The 21,796-nt window shown below is 31.2% G+C and overlaps 1 protein-coding gene across 1 annotated transcript in view; it reads right to left on the reverse strand.

Annotated features, from left to right (window-relative positions):
- Positions 1-5,563: 5,563 nt before the first annotated feature.
- The window catches only part of LOC128157928 (uncharacterized), a 75,026-nt gene continuing 58,793 nt past the window's right edge, over positions 5,564-21,796 (reverse strand). The window contains exons 17-32 of the mRNA XM_052820600.1: positions 16,928-17,033; positions 16,715-16,852; positions 16,496-16,559; positions 16,160-16,292; positions 15,710-15,762; positions 15,502-15,610; positions 15,310-15,413; positions 15,114-15,216; positions 14,675-14,852; positions 14,116-14,185; positions 13,678-13,744; positions 11,689-11,774; positions 10,733-10,859; positions 10,498-10,539; positions 10,195-10,332; positions 5,564-9,951 (exon numbers count right to left, since the gene is read on the reverse strand). Coding sequence (XP_052676560.1) covers positions 9,895-9,951; positions 10,195-10,332; positions 10,498-10,539; positions 10,733-10,859; positions 11,689-11,774; positions 13,678-13,744; positions 14,116-14,185; positions 14,675-14,852; positions 15,114-15,216; positions 15,310-15,413; positions 15,502-15,610; positions 15,710-15,762; positions 16,160-16,292; positions 16,496-16,559; positions 16,715-16,852; positions 16,928-17,033 — 1,575 coding nt within the window. The 3' untranslated portion in view covers positions 5,564-9,894. The remainder of the gene's footprint in view (positions 9,952-10,194; positions 10,333-10,497; positions 10,540-10,732; positions 10,860-11,688; positions 11,775-13,677; positions 13,745-14,115; positions 14,186-14,674; positions 14,853-15,113; positions 15,217-15,309; positions 15,414-15,501; positions 15,611-15,709; positions 15,763-16,159; positions 16,293-16,495; positions 16,560-16,714; positions 16,853-16,927; positions 17,034-21,796) is intronic.

The raw sequence follows: 21,796 nt of genomic DNA on the forward strand, positions 1-21,796 counted from the left end.
ACCAATCGGTTTAGTTCCCAAAAGCGACGGCGGTTGGAGAATGATAACACATTCATCTTACCCACTGTCGTCCAGCATAAATACATACATAGAAACTAAAGATACAACAGTAACCTACACTTCCTTCGACACAGTCGTAAATACCATTATTTACATAATTTTGCACACAAAAAATCCTTATGGAAAGGAAAATATAAACTGCAAAAATTATCGGCGAATTCTGCTTCATACCTGAGTAATTTACGAAAATAAAAATAAAGAGATAATCGCGGTCAATCAGTTTATAACTTCGGGTTCGGTATTCCATATCGAAAACGAATGTTCTTTGTATAAAGCAGCAATGTTTGAATGTTGACGCATGACAAACGGGTCAAACTGACAATGATGAATTTGCTAGTTGTGCAACAGGTTACGTGCATAGGGATATTTGAAACATGCTAGATATATTTGTGTGGATTTCGTGAAGTGAATTAGGGTTAAATCTTTCAATGCGTTGACATTTTCACTCGAGACCTTGGTTTTACGTTGTTTTGAATTTCGCTTGAGGGGAAATATCGCCTGTATTTTGGAATTTTTACGCATCAAATCAAATATAGACTTCGGTAAACCAGACAGTTAATTGTTTACCTGCGCTAAATGAGCAAAAATCTGATGCACTTACAACATAATCTTATTATATATAATAAATACTATACATTCTATTGGTAATTCGGTACGATCTCTACGTTATGGTCGATAATAGTTCAACGTGTTTTGTTCAGATGCTCTGGATTTTTAGTCTAAACGGAGATTGTTTTTGCTGATATAAATTTATAGATATATATATTTATTATGAAAATTAAATTGTGCTTTTTCTTTGTTTTAGTGCATGTTTCTTCTGTTTTGTTTACAATTTTCTCTTTACTAACCATATTCAGCTGTGTCAAGTTTCGAATTATAAGCAAGATACAGAGCTTTGCTCACAGAACTGAGACCATGCTTTGTTCATTCTGCATAGGAAATAGCAAGTTTAAAAATCATAAGTTGAATGTAATTAACTATTGTGAACAAAAAATTGACTCAAACCAAGCAGAATTGTACGTGAGTTCTGTATCTTACTTTTAATTGTACGATTGACACTGAAATTTAGATTTATCACTAGAAATGTCTCACTAAACGTTAATACTTGTACAGAAAAATTAAAAGGATGATATGCTATAACAACGTTTTCGGACCCCTCCTTTTAGGGTTTTGCTAAAACGCGAAACGGAAAACGGAACGGAAAGCAGAACGGAACGAAAAACGGAAAATATCATTTCACGTTTTTAGCTTTAAAAGGGTATAGACTGACCCGAAACGATTGACTGTGTATCATTTATTCATATCTAATGAATTATTATAAAAATGTGGCTGTCTTATCGATATTCTTATGAATGTTTATCAAATATTGCATTGCCTTCAATTGGCTTTAGTTGAGTACGAAACGGAAAAAAATCAAATGTACACAAATTGTAAAATATTAAAAGAATAATTAGCTATTACTTTTTACGTATATTTCTCATATGGCATTGCTGGCACAACAGCGTAACGCAGTTAGTGAAAGCGTTTCATGTGTATAAATTATGAAAATCTTTATATTTCCAACATGATGTTTATACTTACTTCAACATTGAATTTTTGGTGTTCTATACGATCGTAAATCATATAGACGATACAGTATCATTGAGATAAAGAGATAAAAAACAATTTTTGACTGACGACATTCATGATAAGTCTTGCTGCATAATATGTTTGCAAATATGTCCTACTATTGTAAATACCAGTTTACCAAAAACAAATAGCTTAATTTTATTGGACGAATAACGTTGTGGATTTCATGTTATGTTTTATTTTTTCTCATATATCGGCTTTCGTTGTCTACATCTTCTACTATTTTTAATACCCGGTACTTAGTGAACCTAGTATTTTTAGTAATGTTATTTTGTTTACGTTTGCATTACTTGCCAGTTGTTCATTCCTACAGTTATAAATAATTACATATGATCTGAATAGAGAGCTCTAGACGTTGCCTGATTTGATTTTCTGATTACAAATTGGAACTATAGTCTGTCGACTCCAAAATATTTATGCAGCACATTTTATCGATAAACAAAATAGACCTACCTGTAATAAGATGAAACGAGAAATATGTTCAGTGCATGTTCTGTTAATTTTGAGGAAATAATTATTCCTTCAATAAATAACCTCATATTGTTAATCTTTCAATTTCTTTTAAAATTAAATAAAGTATAGTATAGTATTTGAGGTACAATTTTCTTTTTTCACATATAGGAATTTTTTAAATAAAATACAATAACTAGCTAGTATTATGTAGTTGAAGATGAATATGTACCTATATGCATATTCTCATATATTGATATAATTTGATCGTTTTATAAAGTGAGGGGGTAGAACTAAAATAAAGGAAATTGGAAGTTAACAGTATACCCCTACCAAAAATTTAGTTTGTATCTTGCATAGGATCTTATTTTTGGTAAAAATGGTATTTCATAGGGATACAATGTCAAAGAGTAAGTGTAGGAAAATAAATTTAAAATTTGGATACAGTTTATTTTAGAGTATTCTTTTTTTGTTTTTCTACAGAGGAGCCATATGGCACAATATCCTTTGAACACCCATAAAAAGCCATTGTTGCTCAGGTGATGAGCGATGTGGCCCCATGGGCCTCTTGTTTGATTTAATTTTACAAAAAAAAAACCTGAATGTTGATAATACTAAAACATTTATAGCATTTATTATGTATAATGACCTTACTCACAGGCATAAAAGTTATATGAGGTCAATGATCAAAATTTTGAGATATGGTGTCTTTTGTCGGTTTTAAGCATTTTTCAATATTTTTGTAGTGAGTGCCATTCGAATATCTTAACGAAAAAGTGAGATAAAAACAACATAAAATATGCAAAATTATGTTGACTAACAAATAAAATCTTAACTTTGAATATTACAGTACTACCAAAAATATTTCAGTGAAAAACAAAATCTAAAAATTTTAGTCCGAATTGCCTCTGTTTTACTTAATGTCCAACTTAGTTTGAGCCTAATTCAATAACGTAGTAAAAATATCGAATAGTTTGTCAATAATAATTCATTTCATAAATAATTTTAGTGTTTAGAACAAATTTTACTCATGACATTGAACTTTATAACAATCCGAATTTGAGAACCCAAACTCTGAGTCAACAACGTCCTTAAGGTGCACTATTCCTGTGCTTTTAATTTTATCATATATTTAAACAAATCGTATTATATTCATCAAAGCCAGTACCTAGAGATTCAGATGAAACAAAGTTGAAGTGGTGAATCGCTGCTATATTTTTCGAAAACTGATGTGTGTAATTATGATAAGAAGTAAATTAGACAAAGTGAATAAAATAACCCGAAATTTTACCACCGCAAATAAATAAATCGTAATATGTGTGTAATAAATTAGAGATCACATTATCCCCTCTTCTTTTTACGAAAAAAAAGACAGATACATTCCTTGTCAACTACAACAGCAAAACCACTTGGGGAGAATGACCATCTTGTCCTTTTCAGACTTTTTTTTATCAAAACAAAAACAAATTTATTGTAGATTCAGTTTTAACTTTTATGTAATGTTTATCAAAGTTTTCAGTTTATACAATAAATGATATATTCGGGGAGTTTTATTTCCCGAAAAAATATTCAAATAATCACAGCCAAGTTATTTTGCTGGCATAAAGCTTTTCAATATCTGGTTTTCACACATGTATTCGATGACACTTTCACGCCATAAAACTAGACGAGTAAGTAAAATGAAGGTTCTAGTTCAAGAAGCAGTAAGACCTCGCCAATGTCAGTAATCAAAATCAAGTAAAACAATATTTATGGTCGAACAGAAATTGTTGAAAAATAACATAGTGTGAAATTACTGTTTTTTATTCGACTTTAAAAGAAATCAATGATATTTTAAAGTGTTGCCCTGGAATGAATTGTAATGAATACGCTATTTTACTTAAAATTAATCACATCAAAAAATATTTTAAGAAATATAATTAAGCATATACATGTATCATTCTGGTTTTGAAACAAAATTTATATATCTTGATTATTTTCATATGTAAACGATTTGGTGATGCCTGTATTATAATGTAAAATTACTACGTTTATATATGAAAACGTAATTGTTAGTAACAAACACAATAATAATAAACTCAACGTTATATTTTATTAATCCAATGTCACATCATTATTTAATGTTTCTGTAGACAACAATCAATTCAAAAGGTATGCATAAAGTCCATTTTTGCAAGTATGAAAACCGAAACTAGTTTCGAAATTCATGCAAACTTATGTATCTGCGGCTGAAGCTTATAAATAGATTTATTTTACGCATATTTATGGTACTTTTATTCAACTTAAAATTTAGAAATTCAGGTTTTGAAGATCGTGAAAACACCGAAACAAGGAGCCCATAGGTCACATCGCTCACCTGGACAGCAGTTTCTTTTAACATTCAATTTTGTAGCATATGCTATTTCCGTTTAAACACTGGACCCTATTCTTGAGGTTTTGGTCCGGGGCTTATGGTTCGCAAAATTCGCTCTAAGAATTAAGAACCTCCTTTTTGAGGATCCTTGCATAGTAATCTCACAAACTTTAGTATTGTACTTTCGAGTAGAAATTTTAACATTATCTGTATATATTTCTATGTTCAAATTTGAACACCTCTCCGGGCCCAAGTATTAGGCCGGTAATCACATCTATATCAATTTAGAATATATATTTTTTTTTATTTTTTTAAGGATGTTTGCATATTAATCTCATAAGTTGAAGCATCAAATAGTTCTCCAGGAGACGACTTTTAAACATTTTACCTCTTTATTTCTATGTTGAACTTTGAACTCTTTTCCAGGCCCAAGTAATAGATTGCAGGTCATAACTGTATAAATTAGAATCCACACTATTTGAGGATGTTTACAAATTTCGATCAAGTTCATATCGCAGTGAACTTTTAAACATTTCTTTTCAAAACTGTTTTTAAGTTTCATCAAATTAAATCGTCCAAAATTATAAAGATAACCGTATTTATATGTTGATAATGTTCAAACTTTCTAACCTAAGACCCTTGTGAGAATAACTGTGACGTAAAAAAAACATGCAAACAAACAACAAAATAAATAATAAAACAATTGAAGTATGGTTCTCTTGAAATTTATTTGAATTTTAATGCAAAGTAACAATTGTAAAAGTTGATAAGACATATATAAAATTTACATATAAAAAGAGGCAAAATGGGCCACATCGCTCACCTGAGCAACACTGGCTTGATATGGTCGTTCAAAGGATATTGTGCCATGTGGCCCCTCGGTAGATTAACCAAAAATGAAAATCCGAATTTTACACTTATTTAAGTATATTTACCTTTATGGAATACCATTTTTACCGAAAATAAGGTTACATGTATATGCAAAAATAAATATATTTTCATTTGGTGTTCACGATTAACTCTCAGTTCCCTTTATTTTACCCCCCACCCCCCCCCCCCCCCCCTTCACTTTATAAAAAGATTTAAATACATGAGAGCTATAGGTACATTTTCTCCCTCAACTACTTACTAGTTACTGTATTTTATCTTAAAAAATCCTGTATGTGAAAGAAGAAAAGTATACCTCAATGCACCAGAATAAATGCGATCAATTCCTCAAAATTAAAAACATTGAAAAATTTAATTGGCCTTCTCCATTATAAACGATTGTCATTTACCAGGCATGAATTCCTTTCGTATGACGTTTCATATCCTTACTCACTTGATTGAAGAATAAACTTAACTGAAAAATGTTTTCATATGTTAAGAGCTATAATTCAGTTCAATGTATTGGCAGGCATGTCTCTCTATTGTACCAAGGCCCACCCATTATTTTCATCTTTATGAAAAAACAACAAATGTCTACAACAAAGATGATTTTCACTGATACATTGTATGTTATAGTGCAAGTTTTACAAAAGGGTAATTTCTAACTATATTCAGTTTGAGATTGTTCATAAAATGATAAGAAAAAAATAATAAATACTAAAGTTTTGGTGATATCGAACCTACAACCAAAAAACCTATGTTCTATAAAGTTACCTAATGTCAGGTGCTCTTACCACTGAGCCATTCTATTCACAACAAAGTGTGTTGTTTAAATGCTTTATGAGACGTTGGCCACGAATTTACGGACTTGTATTATTTTTTTAAAACGTTCAATTGTTGGGCTACAAAATTACATTTTTAAAGTATAGTGGGTCATCTCTCCACATTTTTGTTGATTAAAATTGGTTTAAATTCCATTAAAACGCATTTAGACTATACCAAAATTATGGAGCTCAGACCCACTCTATAAAAGAAAAGGCATTGAAGTTATAAAAATGACATTATTTGGAGGTTTTGAGACACATACGCCAGTTTGAATCAACCTATTACAAGTATTTAAAATACTTAAAGGTTACAAATCGATGTTACTTTAAATATACATTGTTTTTAATTATTTTTAAAACAATTAGTAGATTTAACGATATTTTAATTTTGCAGTATCTAATCCTTCCTCATCTGGGCATTTTGCACGTCTTATTCACCCATCTTCTTTGTGTAGATTTTATGCAATTCATCGTTGAAGAAGGTGCACCAGAAAGTAGTTACAGCATATCATCCTTTTGGCAAGACATTTCTATTGATCAATTAAAATTTCAGCGTCAATCGTAGAATTATAAGCAAGATACATAACTTGGTATTTCCTATTCAGAATGAACAAAAGCATGGCCTCAGTTCTGTGAGCAAAGCTCTGTATCTCGCTTACAATTCGAAACTTGACACAGCTGAATATGGTTAATAAAGGGAAAATTATAATCAATTAAAACAAAAGAAACATGCACTAAATTAAAAACAAAGAAAGAGCACAATTTATTTTTCATAATATATTTATACCTATATATTTCTAGCAGCAAAATCAATCTCCGTTTAGACTGAAAATGCAGAGCATCTTACAAAACACGTTTCATTATAATCAACCATAACGTAGAGGTCGTACCGAAGTACCAATAGAATGTATAGTATTTATGATATGTTGTTAGTGCATCAGATTTTGCTCATTTAGCGCAGGTAAACAATTAACTGTCTGACTCGATACGTAAAAATTCCAAAATACTGGCGATATCTCCATAAATTTAAACGAAATTCAAAACAACGTAAAAACAAGGTCACGAGTGAAAATGTCAACTCATTGAAAGATTTAACCTCAATTCACTTCAAGAAATCGGCACAAATATATTAAGCATGTTTCAAGTATCCCTTCGTTCGTAAACTGTTGCACAACATGGCTGCTTTATACAAAGAACTTTCGTTTTCGATATGGAATACCGAACCCGAAGTTATAAACTGATTGACCGCGATTATCTGTTTATTTTTATTTTCGTAAATTACTCAGGTATGAAGCAGAATTCGCCGATAATGTTTGCAGTTTATATTTTCCTTTCCATAAGGATTATTTATTTCAAATTACGTTGAATTTGACTCAGTAGTTCTTGAGAAGAAGATTTATTAAAATGCACCTCCCTTTTTCTACAGTTTCGATGTTTTCTCCGCTTTTAATAAAGATCGGTCTTTCATTTCTGCAATTTATATTTGCCTTTTCATAAGGATGCTTAGTGCCAAATTTGGTAGAAATTGGCTTAGCGGTGTTAGAGAAGAAGTTCAAAATGTAAAAAGTTTACAAACGGACAGACGGACGGGCAGACGGACAAAATGTGATCAGAATAGCTCACTTGAGCTTTCAGCTCAGGTGAGCTAAAAATGAAAAAATTTAAAAAGATAAATTTCAGAATATAAAGAAGACTAAGTGTAACATTTTTTTAATGGCACTGCATTTGTATTCCATTGAATACCTTAATGCTACATATAATCAAAGTACTGAAGTACTGACGAGAGTTGATTTTATCGATTATCATTTATTTTTTAAATCAACGATATGTTATTCTGCATGCATGGCAAGTAAATTCCTATATGTATTTGAATTACGCACATTTTTTATAATATGAATTCTCCTACAGAAATTTAGTGAAAATATAATATCAATCATGTGTAATATTCATAGAATTATTTCATAAAACTGCGTATCAGTAATCGAAATAGTTATGATAAATTGTTTGGATCCAAGCAAAATCGAACTCTAATCTCGTTCAACCAGACTCTCATCTGTATCCGTTAATCTCCGACAAGCAAGAGAGACTCTCTGCTTGTCGGAGATTTATGGAGACAGCCGAGCGTCTGGTTGAACGAGACTATATTAAACTCTGGCGTAGGAATACATAAAATGTACGACTTCAAAAATATCTTAATTGTTCGTGCCAAATAAAATCTGACTATTTACAAGGTATCTATAAATTAGTTTCTTTGAAAAACAATGCTTAAAAACTCATCACATCGATTTTATTGATTAGAACTAAATGTTGTTAGCGGTGTTGATTTGTGCTTAGGTCCAAACACTGTTTCACATTCCGTTTGCCTGAGTAACTGCATACGAGAGTTGATTAAAATTAACTCCCAAAAATGAAAAAAATTATATAGAAACATTTCAGAATATAAAGAAGACTAAGTGAAACATTTTTAATGGCACTGCATTTGTGTTCCATTGAATACCTTAATGCTGGAAATTTGCGAAAATGGCATACATATGTAATGCATTGTAAAACAGCGGACTGAGTTTCTCAAACAAGGGTATTGTCAGACACGTACAGGTGTTGACCACCAACAATGCTACACATGTAAAGCGTTTACATTTCTTGATCACAGGTAATGTTAGACATGTACAAGTTTATTGAACAAATGTAATAGCAGACAGGTACATGCACAATGCACACAAATGTTTAACAAAGGTAATGTCAAATGATAGTTGCTTTTAAAGTGTCTAAGAAAAAAGTAAGTTGCAATTTAAGTGCAATGAAGGAAGGAATTGGTAAAGCAGATACAACAATGCTGAACTACTAAATTTTATTTCAGCTTATCTTTCTATGTCACGTTAAATGTAAAATGTGTTTAAGTGGAACCAAATCGCTAATATGCTTTCTAAAGTATTACTTCCATGGTTTGTAGTTGACTTAATATAGTTTATACATGGTCAGTAAATTCCATATAGGAAGAGAGCGGAGCTTGAGCCCCAACGTTGATTTTACTGACTATGTAGAATTCATATTAGGTCAACTACAAACGATGTAAAGATTTTATTATACCGACTGCATTTGTTTTAATGCTGAAAAGTAAATAAATCAATGAAAATTAAGCTTTTTATAACAATATTGCAAGTTTCAATTTGAATACAATGCATGACGTCATAATACTCTTAGAACGATGTCATTATGCTCATAGGCAGATTTTTTTTCGTTAAGACTGTGTATTGGATATACATGGTCTCCACGTGACTGCTGTCAACAAATGAATGCCTAACAATTTAGCAGGATGTAATGTATGACAATATACAAGATGTCATAACAGCCGATTAAATTTGTGAAACAGTATGAAAAATCTAATATAGAAATATTTTCGAATCATCCGTATAAAAAAATTACATAATTGTATATAAACTTATTTACAAACAACCAAGCAAAAGGTAAAAAAAAAATTAGAAGTTTAGTCTAAATACACTTCATTTTTTTGTCAATAAAAATATGAATATTCAACATCATGGCAAATTCGTTCAATGTATATAATAACTCTTGATGTTTTGGGTATTTCTAAAGTTCTTTTTTATCATATATGTAAATAACTTTATTAGAATCAAAACTGAAATAATGATGTAATTTTCCACAAATAAACACACTGTGGACAATCTGTAGATATTTTTTTCTTTCTGACATTTATAACTTAGATTCCTTCGTTTCGGTCTGCCGAAATCTTTTCAGCAAACTCTTTTTCTAAAAACAAAATGCAAAAATAATTTTAAAAAAATCAGTTTGGTTTTTTGTCTCTAGTAATCACAATATAACTGCTCTTTTTTTGGAAGATTAAAATAGGTCGAAGTTCTTAAAATTGAAAAAATGCCTTTTAACTTTTACTCTTCTCAATTTTATATAAAACAGAAATAACAATATTCTTTTTTTTAAAATGACATATGGTTTAATAATTAATAAGTTGAAAAAAATAACATTTTCCCGCACCTTGGGTTTCATCATTGGTGTATTTGATTTAGATGTCGACGGACTTTGTAAACTGAGATTAGTTTCCTTGGTCCCTTGCTCAGCAAAACTGAATATTGCACTCAAACTCGGGTATTTATTCCCTATGCCATGCCTCACCTGGCAAAAAATGCAATTTTAAAAAAAGTGCCTTCTTAATGAAGAAGAATTTTTTTAAATATCTGTGAAGGTTTTAAACAAAAAAACCAACAAACAAACAAAAACGAAAAAAAACAACTAAATTCAGGTTATTCTATATCAAAATAAGCTATTTTAAAAGCTGACCTTTTTGTCCAACAAAACGTGTAAAACAAAAATGAAAAACCCCTGAAAAATTAATACTTATTATAAAAATAATAATTTGTAAGTAAAAAAACAATTCTGATAAAAAACAACAACAACAATTCAAATGAATGAAAAGAAAATTAAAGTTAACTGCCCTTAACACCTGTCCAAAATAAACAAAAAATCAAGTAAAAAAACCTAAACACCAAACAAATTTATGATATAAAAATCTTACCTGCAGTGAATTTGCAACAACAAACAAATACTGAAACACAACTGCTTTTTCGTTAACTACTAGGATTCCGAACAGCCAAGTAACTCCCAGGACTGGTAGAAGTGTTCCGAGTGACCGTAGACCGGATCTGATAAAATGATATTTTTTGAAAAATCGTTTATCAAAACCGTTCTACAAGTATTACATATTTAGCTTCGATTCAATATTTAAAGAAACATGTATCTGAAAGAGCTAAGAGAAAACATAGGTTTGTACAAATATTTTGTATGTGTATTTTTATATGCATTGTGTATGTGTGGTATTTTTTATATGCATGCAGCATGATGTTTGTGAATACTGATAATATATTTTTATGCTAAACCATTTGTTTGATATTCGATTATCGAATCATGCTAAAGCTGAGAAACATTTATTTATACGAAAAAAAAACCCGCAAAAATTATATTTACAATGCTCGAAAAAAACAATGATATATATATTTATAGTCCGTCCCAAGGTATTTATGCAGCACATTTGGACGATTTTTTAATAAAAATACTTATACCAGTGTAAGAGGTGCAATTGAAATCGATGGAAGGGAAATTTTCCAAATTATCCTTATAGACACATCATTTTTCACTTGAAAAAATTCCCAAGAACGAAAACAAATCTCTTACGGAGATTTATAATGGGAAATGTTGACATCTTTTCTCACACGAAATACCTTACGCAATTGTTCAATGTTATCATCCGGGCTTTCTTCGATGCAAAATCTCCGTAGACATTACATTTTTAGCCGTGTATTGAAACCTAATAAGCTAACATGGCGTTTCAACTAGGAAATTTGGAAATTTTTTCCTATTATATAAATGAACATCGTTTGAATCCTGAGTAATTTATAAACATCGGGTAATTAAGCAAAATGTGAATCGCGGATATCTTGGGACAGAGTTTAGATTCTTATTAGCTTCACTTACGAAGCTTTCTTTTGAAGCGATGATTTTGCCATAATGCTTGAGGCAAACAGGACTCTCAATAGTGAAACAATTATAAGTATGTTTATCTGAAAGAAACAAAACAACTTTTAGAAGGAAACATTAAATTTCAATCAATTTCAATTCTGTATAAAAAAAAAACCCATTTAAAGTCGATGGCTTCGAATACATTTCAGTTTCTGTATACTTTTTACGAGTTTGATAGCTTTACGGCTGTTAATTGTTATTCTGTAACATGAATGGTCCTGTAGCCATGATCTATGTAATACATGCTTAAGATAGAAACTGACAATTTGAACTATGTAAGAAGACCCGTAGTTAGCGATTGCAACGTGTTTGACTTTTCATTATTTATTGATCACCAGTATTCAAGGAGGCCGACTTCAATTTTCAATGCTCATGTTTTTAAGCATTATAGTAAAATTAAAATGTATGCATGTTTTTTTAGTCCTGTTTAATCATTCTGTCTGTCAGTAGCTTTCCTCGACTTGTTCATACGAAAAAACATTCCCTTGCGTATCCAATTAATTGAGAAAACAAAAACACCATATGCAGGTGATGAAGGTAAATAACCAAATAAGTAAGGAAAGTTGACAATAGAAAAATTGCGGTCATCACGTTTATCATAAAGTTATGTTGTTAGGTTACCATCAATGTCCATTTCAAGTAAAATATCCAAGCATCAAACAGATGACGCAGATTCTGTGGTGTTTTTTTTTTCAAGTTCACTGGGATATATCAAGTCGCCGTAAGCAAGAAATAACAAATGCTAACTGATAATACGTCGTCGATATACCCGAATGCTGAGTTGAAGGCCACAGCAAGTGATTTGTTTTCACGTACAAGTTCCTAAATAAATTCTGCTTCATAAGAATACAAAGAATATAATTAATGAAATTGAACACAATAGAAAATACAGATTTTTTAAAAGATAATTTGAGGAATATTTTTTAAACGATTTTCCGTTGAACGGTAGCTGAGCATTGCCATTTTGCTACAAAGACGTTATGATAAAATGAAGCTTTGTTAGAATGCGTGATCAGAAATAACATTAAAGAAAATGTAAATATCGTACGCCGTTAAAAATCTAAACACAGAATAATTCTATCCTCGGGGGTATTTTTCTAATTTTTTTAATGAATCCATTATACCAATATAAATTCGTAAATTCGGTGCCTTTTAATATTTTTAAATTGTCCCCACTGTAAACCAGACGGTCGAATTTAGTATTTGTTTTACATTAAATGCAGGAAATTATATTACTGATCACATATTACAATTTTAGAAAAAAGCTATTGTAATAATTGTTAATCTGCTTCGGAAATTGACAACTTTCTATAGATTCATATGGTAAGTGTACCTGTATTTTGAGATGGCCACTAAAAATAACCAGACGGTCGATTTTTTTGAACCTTCGCAGATAAACTAGAATTGGTTTAAATTCAAATGGTTAAAAAATGAACAGTTTTGCTATTGTTTTTTCCCACAAAAGCACCAAAACCAGCCTCCTTAAATACAAAAAAATTGGTTAACCCAATTGGATACTAATCATGTTTGATCAACTTTATTTGATTTGTAGGACAGATTTTTTACTAAAATTTTGTTGGTAAAAATTAGAGAAAATTTAAATATTTTGATTCATAAATTGATCTTATTTCTATAATTTTGTAATATATTTATTTATCAATAGAGAATTTTCTTCTATGCTTAATTATATTCTGATATTTAATTTGCAATATCATTTTCTTATTGAGTATCTGTTTATTTCTTAATTGATCAAAAGTTAATTATGTTTGTATGTCTGTTCTTTGAAATAGAAATAAATTATAAAAAAGAGATTAATTCTGTCAACAAGAATTTCCATTTATAAGGATATACAGAACAAAAAAGTTTTTACCTAAATTACAATAATACATCAATGTTTTTTAACAACACATTTTTCTTGAATACAGCTGTTAAATAAAAACTTACCAAACAAATCAGACAGACTGGAATGATGAACAAATAAAGAGAGCCACTTTCTATGGACAACCAGCAGCTAAAAAGTTCAAATTATGTTTTTTCTTCAACTACGGATGTCATCGGCAAATATGTATATGAAAAATTAATCTTTTCTCAACACATGTTTATAAATAAAATATGTTCTTAAGTTCTTTTATTTACATTTTCCTGTGTCTTTACCTGTGATAACACTAGGTATCGATTTTGTACTATATAAGTCATAAAGCCAAATTGAGGCGCCATCGGTTTGCTTATTTATATTTAAATATTTATTCGTAAGATGGTTTAAATTATATAAATATAAATAATAAGGAATCATTCTTTGAATATTATGAGGTGATAATTTCGGTCGGGGCGTGATCAAATCTATAATAAAGCCCTTCGGGCTTCTATGATAAATACACTTACTACGACTTCAGATGGTATCCCTGTCCCCAAAACGCTCCAAGATTTGTTACTGTAATAATGACCGGTATACCTGCAAAAAAACCATTATGATAATAAAAAAAATAATCACCATTGATAATTACTAGGCAGTCGTACATTAAGCAGCTGCACAACATTTTTTAGCAAATGTGTATGGTGTTCAAAGGATAAATCAAATCATTGCTTAAAATACAAGAATACGTCAAATGGGCTAAGAATGATTACAATGTATAATACTTGTCTGTTGCTAGGTAAATTTATTATGACTACATGGAAAATTGGTTAAAATTAAGTACGAGTGTTAAACCAATACTAAGGTTAGCATGTACATGTACCAGCACCATAAACAAAAATGATTATACAAACGCATCATAATACATTAATCAATATGGAAAGTATATCAGTAAAACAAATGCGTGTAGAGTCTTCATGATTTTTAATAGACTTCATTAATTTGGATAAAAAAAAAACAAATATCATTTGACAAAAAATTATCCAAAAAGTTAAAATCAGTTTGTGAAAGGTAGATTCAGATACTTACCCCAGATTCCACCCAGAAACCAACAAACCCTTGATTTAGACTTGAAGTTGTTTGCAACATACAGGGCATAGTAAGTCACCGTAACACCCATGAAGTAGTAGACACCTAGCCCGAGCATACTGAAGAAGGTCACTAAAAAAAGGTAGTGGATAATAGCCGTTATCGCGACACAAACACCCTGAAATATAAAAAAAATGCCAGTGATTTTTTTTTATAATCGGTGACGGTATACAGTTGATTGATTACTTATGAATCCATAGAATGTCGACATTTTTTTTAGATACAATGTCATATGATTGCTTTTTATGCTCTGCGTTTTGTGAAGCTTTTTGGATTTTGTTTTTCTTATTTTGCTATCTTATTGATTTCATGTATAAATTTTATTTGTTTACACTCAGACACATAATAGTAAACAGACAGAAAAAAAATCATGTTTTACCTCATTTGAAGTTGTTTCCACAAAGGATATAAACATTGCATATGACAGTATTAACGATCCACACATATTCAACTTTAAAATGTTTAGGTCACTTTTGATAAATCTGAAATTAATGAAAAATTAAATGGGTTTAAATATATGAATGACACAAATATTTCATATTTTTACATGAATGATACAAATCAGTCATACATACCTCCATATCAGGACGTAAATTAAAGAAGTTAGAAATGTAAAAGCTATGGAGAGAACTACTCCAACAAGTGACATCGTTTTTAAGAATGGGCTGTCTTCTGTTACCTAAAATGTAATCAAAAATAGTAACAAATATCAACAGCAGATTTCAGTTTGCTTTTTTAACCCGAAGTCGTCTAAAAAGAGAATTTACCGGAGTGTATGGTCTCATTAGAATAGCAAAGTTTGTGAGATGGTTGCAATGACAAAGTGTTCTCTGACGAGTTGTTTGTTTCACAGTGCATCCATCCTCTGACCATTTACTAGAATTGAAAAGAAACCAAACTATGTCTGCAACATTTGAATTTTAACAAAGCTTTAATTTTAAGATCATAGAAAACAACTTGTACGAAAATACTTACTTTAGATTAAAATCCCATGAGACACATGCGGCATAATTTTTTGGAGACTCTTTCTAACATAAACAGTGAAAATTGCAGTTTAAAAAAAAGCAACTCAATAAAATCAATGACATTAAACCAGTTTAATTGTAAATTTACACACTTCAATAGCAGGATATTTTTAAGTTCATTGAACAAAATACTGTGGAATCATTAGATTTTGGGTGGCTCAATTTTTGTTAAATTTGTAGGTACCTCTCATCTACGAATTAGCATCCTTCACGAATAACATGTAATAAAAAAGGATATAAAATCTCATTTCCATTGTTAGTATAAGGAAAGACACGAAATCATATCCCCACTAACCTATAAAATTAAAGAAATGTACAAAAATTGGCCTCCACGAATATTATCGATTTCACAATAAATTTATAACAATTATAACCCAGACACATAATTCTGATATCTTACTTTGTGTCCAAACATAAGATTTAGAGGTGGATCCAACACTCCTAGGTCTGTCTGTGTCGTAAGGGACAATATTTGGGAATTGACAAGGGTTTTTCGCTTAGATTTATCCAAATCATTAACTGTTAACTCTTTCCTGGTTGTTTTTGTCCCAAAATATATGAATACAATTGATCAAGTTTGGTAAAAAAAGAATAAAAAATAATAATAATCATCATCCATAAAATAAGATCAGATTTTTGAGTATTTGTCATATTTTAGACGTGTTTTTAAAAGAATCTCAGGAAGATTAAAAAAAAGATTAAAACGAAAACTGAAAACTTGAAATTTACAGTTTACCTGTTAGGATCAGATCCCAGAATGTCTGACATTGTTTTATATAGAACAGCAACATAGTTGAAAGCTTGTAGCAAAAAGTCATAAAAAAATGAAAGACAGTCAGATTTGCTGGTACACTTGTTTTTATTATCAAAAGTCGCTGTTTACTTAGCACTGAGTCATGTTTGTGTTAAATTAATCATTAATGAAAAATACCTCTAACAATAAAATAGTAAATACCTTTGGTAGCATTGGAGACTTGCTTTGGTAATTCTAGAAAGGTAGAAATTTTTTCGGAACCTTGAAAAAAGTTGTTTGAATTTTCGTCCGGAAACCGTATTCCCGTTTCGTAGAGTTTTGCTTGGTTGATAATCAGCTCTTAAAAAAATCAATTGTATATAGAATATTTGTTAACCCTTTGCAGATGTAAATAAAAAGAACATGCTTGTTTACCGAAGTTGGATCCGATAAATTCCGTTGCTGTTATATTGTCGGTTTTGAGTGTAATCTTGCTGAAACGATCCATAATTTTTAAAAGGAAACTTGGGTCTTTTTCTGTCTGAAATATAATAAACGCAATTTGTAAATTTCTATGTGCACTAGCGAGTAAAATAATAGTACGGTATCGTTAAACTTGTCCTTTAGAGGCTTGCAGTGGTCAGACCAGATATTTTTCAATATATTCATCCTTATTTAGTTCATAAAACGTTTATTTCACTCTGTACTGAACAACAGTAGATAACTTTAATACGGATTTCTTTTAAAAACTGAATTACATTTAAAAACTTTTTTTCTTGCTCTTCTGTTTGTAATATTTCAAACAGACCCCCACACATTCTTTAAAAAAATGTACAACTTAATACGAAGGTTGTTCAATTAAAATGAAAATAGTTTAGCTCAAACTCGATCTAATATTAATATTTTAAGATGACTTAAACAAGCGAATGATGGTAAATATTTGTCACAAAATACATTGTATTCGTTTAAAAGAAAACGCGTTTCGGCTTCTGTTAGTATTTTAAGTAACTCACTTTGAAAATCGATTAGTGATATACCACACGATAGAACAAGTGTATACCATGCGCATAAAAGCGCAATTTTGTAGTTTGAACATCAGTACATCAGGAATATTAATTATTAATTTGACAATAAACGATAAATTGTTTCCAATGCCATATATACATATTGGATTTATGTGAAGCATAAAGTAATTTATACCATCTCCATAATAAATTTTTGTCAATTTCCGGATTAGGCATGTGTACCGTTTTAGATTCTAATAATACAAACTCCAGTATTTTGATCACTAGATCTTTGTTAGAAGGGAGAAGATTTTGATCAGTTTTTTGGATTTTATGGTGTATTGTCGTCGTTTTTATTTGGAGCATTTCGATTGGCACGGCATTCCTTTCCCTGTGAGACTTTAGCAGCTCAAACAGTGTAAGTACGGAGTGAATTTCGTCAATTAGTGAATCTGTACTGGCCTGTGCTAATGCTACTCTCTCATCCCTTCCATGCAATGACTAAGCAAGTTCTTATCCTGGGTCATTCCTTTGTGCGGAGATTCGAACAATTTGTTTTAAACAGTTTAGATGCACGTGTGAATAAATACCTAAATTTGAACTTTGATTAGTTATAGCGTACACGGTGGGGCTTCTCTGGAGAGGATTCGCGCGCTTGGCACGTCTTACGTAAGAGAACAGCGCCCGGATGTTGTTATTATTCAAGCTGTGTTTAACGATTTGTGCAAACCAGAAAAGACTGTGGATTTGATTTTTAGACGTTTAATTGAATTTGTGATCGATTTACGCTATGGAGAATCTGTAAAATCAGTGGTAATTTTACAGACTTTGCACAGAATTGCTCCGTCAAAGCCCACACGATACCAAGTTGATCTGCCATGGTTGAGTGTGACTACAATGGGTAGCGAAACCCGGGCCGAGCCAGGATTTTCGAAACTTATAACCGGGTTTTTGTTGATTTCTTAAAAAATACTCATTTGTTCTGCACGAAATTTGCAGGTATACTTTGTTTTGTCTTCGCTGAAATTTTTATTTTCACAGAATGAGTTTTTCAATATTTATTACACATTTTCATTTTTCAGGTGACTAAAATGGGTAGCGAGCCCGGGTTACACATTTTGGCGATATTAAGCGAATTACATTGTTGAATTTGGAAACTTGTTTATTTTATCATTGCTATTTAAGTTTGAATACTTAGATAATTCAACATTTCCGTCAAAAAATGTCATTTCAGTAAAATTATGGCCAAATATTATAAACCCGGGACGGAAAAAAACCGGACGCGTTTACCCGGGACAAACCTTTTATTTCCGAAAAAGCAACGAGAGGATGTTAGCGATCACTCATGTGATATATTACCCAGCTCAAACCATGCGGGGGTATCCTCAATTGAATCTTCTCTCCCCATTTGAAATAAAAATACAAAGCGCATAAACAGCAAATCACGATGAAAAACCGTTCTAATTGTGTAAAACACATCGCCCTACCAGGGCCCAGACTTGGTTTGTTTAATGATTTAACCTGTTTTACTGAAAATCAAACTAACTACCTATAAGCACTATGTATTATTTTGTATTTATGATTTAGTCACCTGAAAAATGAAAATGTGTAATAAATATTGAAAAACTCATTCTGTGATAATAAAAATTTCAGCGAAGACAAAACAAGTTGTAATAAAGTATTCCTGCAAATTTCGTGCAGAACAAATGAGTATTTTTTAAGAAATCAACAAAAACCCGGTAATCAGTTTCGAAAATCCCGGCCCGGCCCGGGTTCCGCTACCTATTTTAGTCACACTCGCCATGGTTCAACAGCAGGGTTGGTGAACTTAACAGAAGAATATCAGAGTACTTTAAAGAAGTGGAGGGTGTAATTTTCTTTCGCCTGTCAGGATTCTGGAATCCCTCAACTCGGTCTAATGTCTACCTTGATGATGGAGTTCATCTAAACAAACAAGGGCACAGAAAGTATTTTAATAACATCAGTGTTGTTGTTCCCATTTTGCACACAATTGAAAATTAGGTATCGAAAAAATGTGTGCGAAACGGGAATTTGACCAGGTGAGATAATTGCTTAATTGCTATAGTCTATATCACAGTTCTTGTAAGGGCAATTGACAATGAAATAAATAAAACCTATCTACTCGCAATTGATATTTACATTTATTTTATGTTACAATATACCTTGCATAGAGGCACATTTACATAATAACTGACATCCATGTTCTGGAATTTTATTTTAAACATCGATTTGGTCATCAACAATTTCATTAATTTCTTTAAACAAAAAAAAATATTGCAAAAATGTTGTGTATGTAGTGCTTTTGTTTAACTTCCTGCCTCTAGAAAGTACATTTACACGCTACAAGTTTGAAGAGAAAATATCATATATTAGTATTTATTTATTGCTTTTGCTTACAAAAATGGAGGAAATGTGTCTAGTGAAAACGCTGCTAATTATTTTTCATTTATGCTGTGGCTTGAATAATCGAAGAGAATACTATTAGACAAATTAATGTATGACGATATGATGATAAATAGGCAATTTCATATGCTTCAAAAACTGAAATTTTTTTTTCACAAAACCTATCAAATGTAGACCTAATTCATACATTTTCAACCTTCTTCAGTTTGAGGTATATCGAATCAATATTTATATTATTATTTTTGTCGGAATTTATTGAGCTGCTGAATTGAAAATTGACCCACAATATACTAAAGCGGTGATGTCGATCATAAGATCTATTGTCGAGGCTGCTACTTCGAAGATTGAAATATTTTGTGATAAAGGTCTGTTTCTTTTCATAATAATCTTTCTTTTGATACCAAACAATCAATTATAAACATGCGTTTTACATATTCTGCAGCTACAATGTAAGTTGTAAAAAGAGACACGGAGTACCCCATATGACTGTCCATGTAGTTTTCCCCTTTATCATATAATTATTCACTGAATCAGCTTCCAATTGGCCCGAGACCAGCAATTTTTCCTCAATTCATCGAGTTTTATATTAAAAGTAAATGGGCAAAAATGTAAAAATCAAATCATCTAATCCTTATTTTTCTTATCAGGGAGCGGAAATTTAAGACTAAAAATATTAATTTGATCTTTATTTTATCAAATGAAAAAAATTGTGACAGTTATAAGTCTAAAACAGAACAACATATCTATATTCTTCTTGTTTCATGGCGCTGATGAATGAATGATAAAACACAAATAAAAATCCAGGTAAAATCTTTGACTGAAAGCAGACTATAATTGCTTTCACAACACAATTCACACCTATTGGTCTATACCCAATTATCAAATGTGTGCAAAACGGGAACACACCACCCTCAAATATCTGCACAACGGTTGGTAAAGTTAATTGCTATAATTAGATGTTTAACCTCATAAAGCAGGGGCTAATTATCATTGCATATAATAGTGCAGACTATTCACTTGGTTTATAAACTTTATCAATAGTTTAATGTATTATATATACTTGTTAATGGTCGGGGTTAATTGCATCATATGTATATGTGCATGCTGAAGGAACAATCCATTGTGTGAATATATTTTAAACCCCTCTATGGTCGGGGTTATAATTGTCCTATTAATACACACATACGCAGTTGATTTTTGTCCCGTTGGGCTTTCAATATATACCCCTTTATGGTCGGGGTTAATTACATTTTTGCTATATGTGTGCAAATATTACTTGATTGACCCATTGGGTCAAGGTGTTTGTTTCTTCATGTATACTATACCCCTTAGTCGGTCTATAGGGTTGGGGTTATATTATATGCAAATACCCGCTTTTTCACAATCTACTTCATGGTGTGGGTTTCTGTTGAACGATATCCCATTTTTTAAGCAAAGTTTAAGTTTGTTGAAATAGCATTTATGAAATATTTCCAGATGAATTCCAGTGAGAGAGGTAGGAGAAAAAAAGGACTAGACTTCCCGCAGCAGTTGGATCAGCCACACAAATGGAGGCGATGATGCATGAGGAGGCAGGTGGTAGCTCCCAAAATGCTGGTCAGCATGGTGATGTTTTACCTGTACAGCCGCAGTTGGTGGCAGCGGTGACTAAACAGGTGCTGCAAGCCCTGTCCAAAGGATCTGACTCTAAGAGACAGAGAGCACCAAGTTCATCTATGTTTATTAATGATGATTGGCAGAACTCTCATAAACTCAATCTGTACACAGATGCTGCAGGGAGGTTTGGATATGGGGCTGTATTTGGTACAAAGTGGTTCTGTGGGACTTAGGAAGATCTAGGTTTACAACAAGATTACAATATTACTTTTAAGGAATT

Source organism: Crassostrea angulata, chromosome 8 (assembly GCF_025612915.1).
Source record: "Crassostrea angulata isolate pt1a10 chromosome 8, ASM2561291v2, whole genome shotgun sequence".
Taxonomy (NCBI): Eukaryota; Metazoa; Mollusca; class Bivalvia; order Ostreida; family Ostreidae; genus Magallana; species Magallana angulata.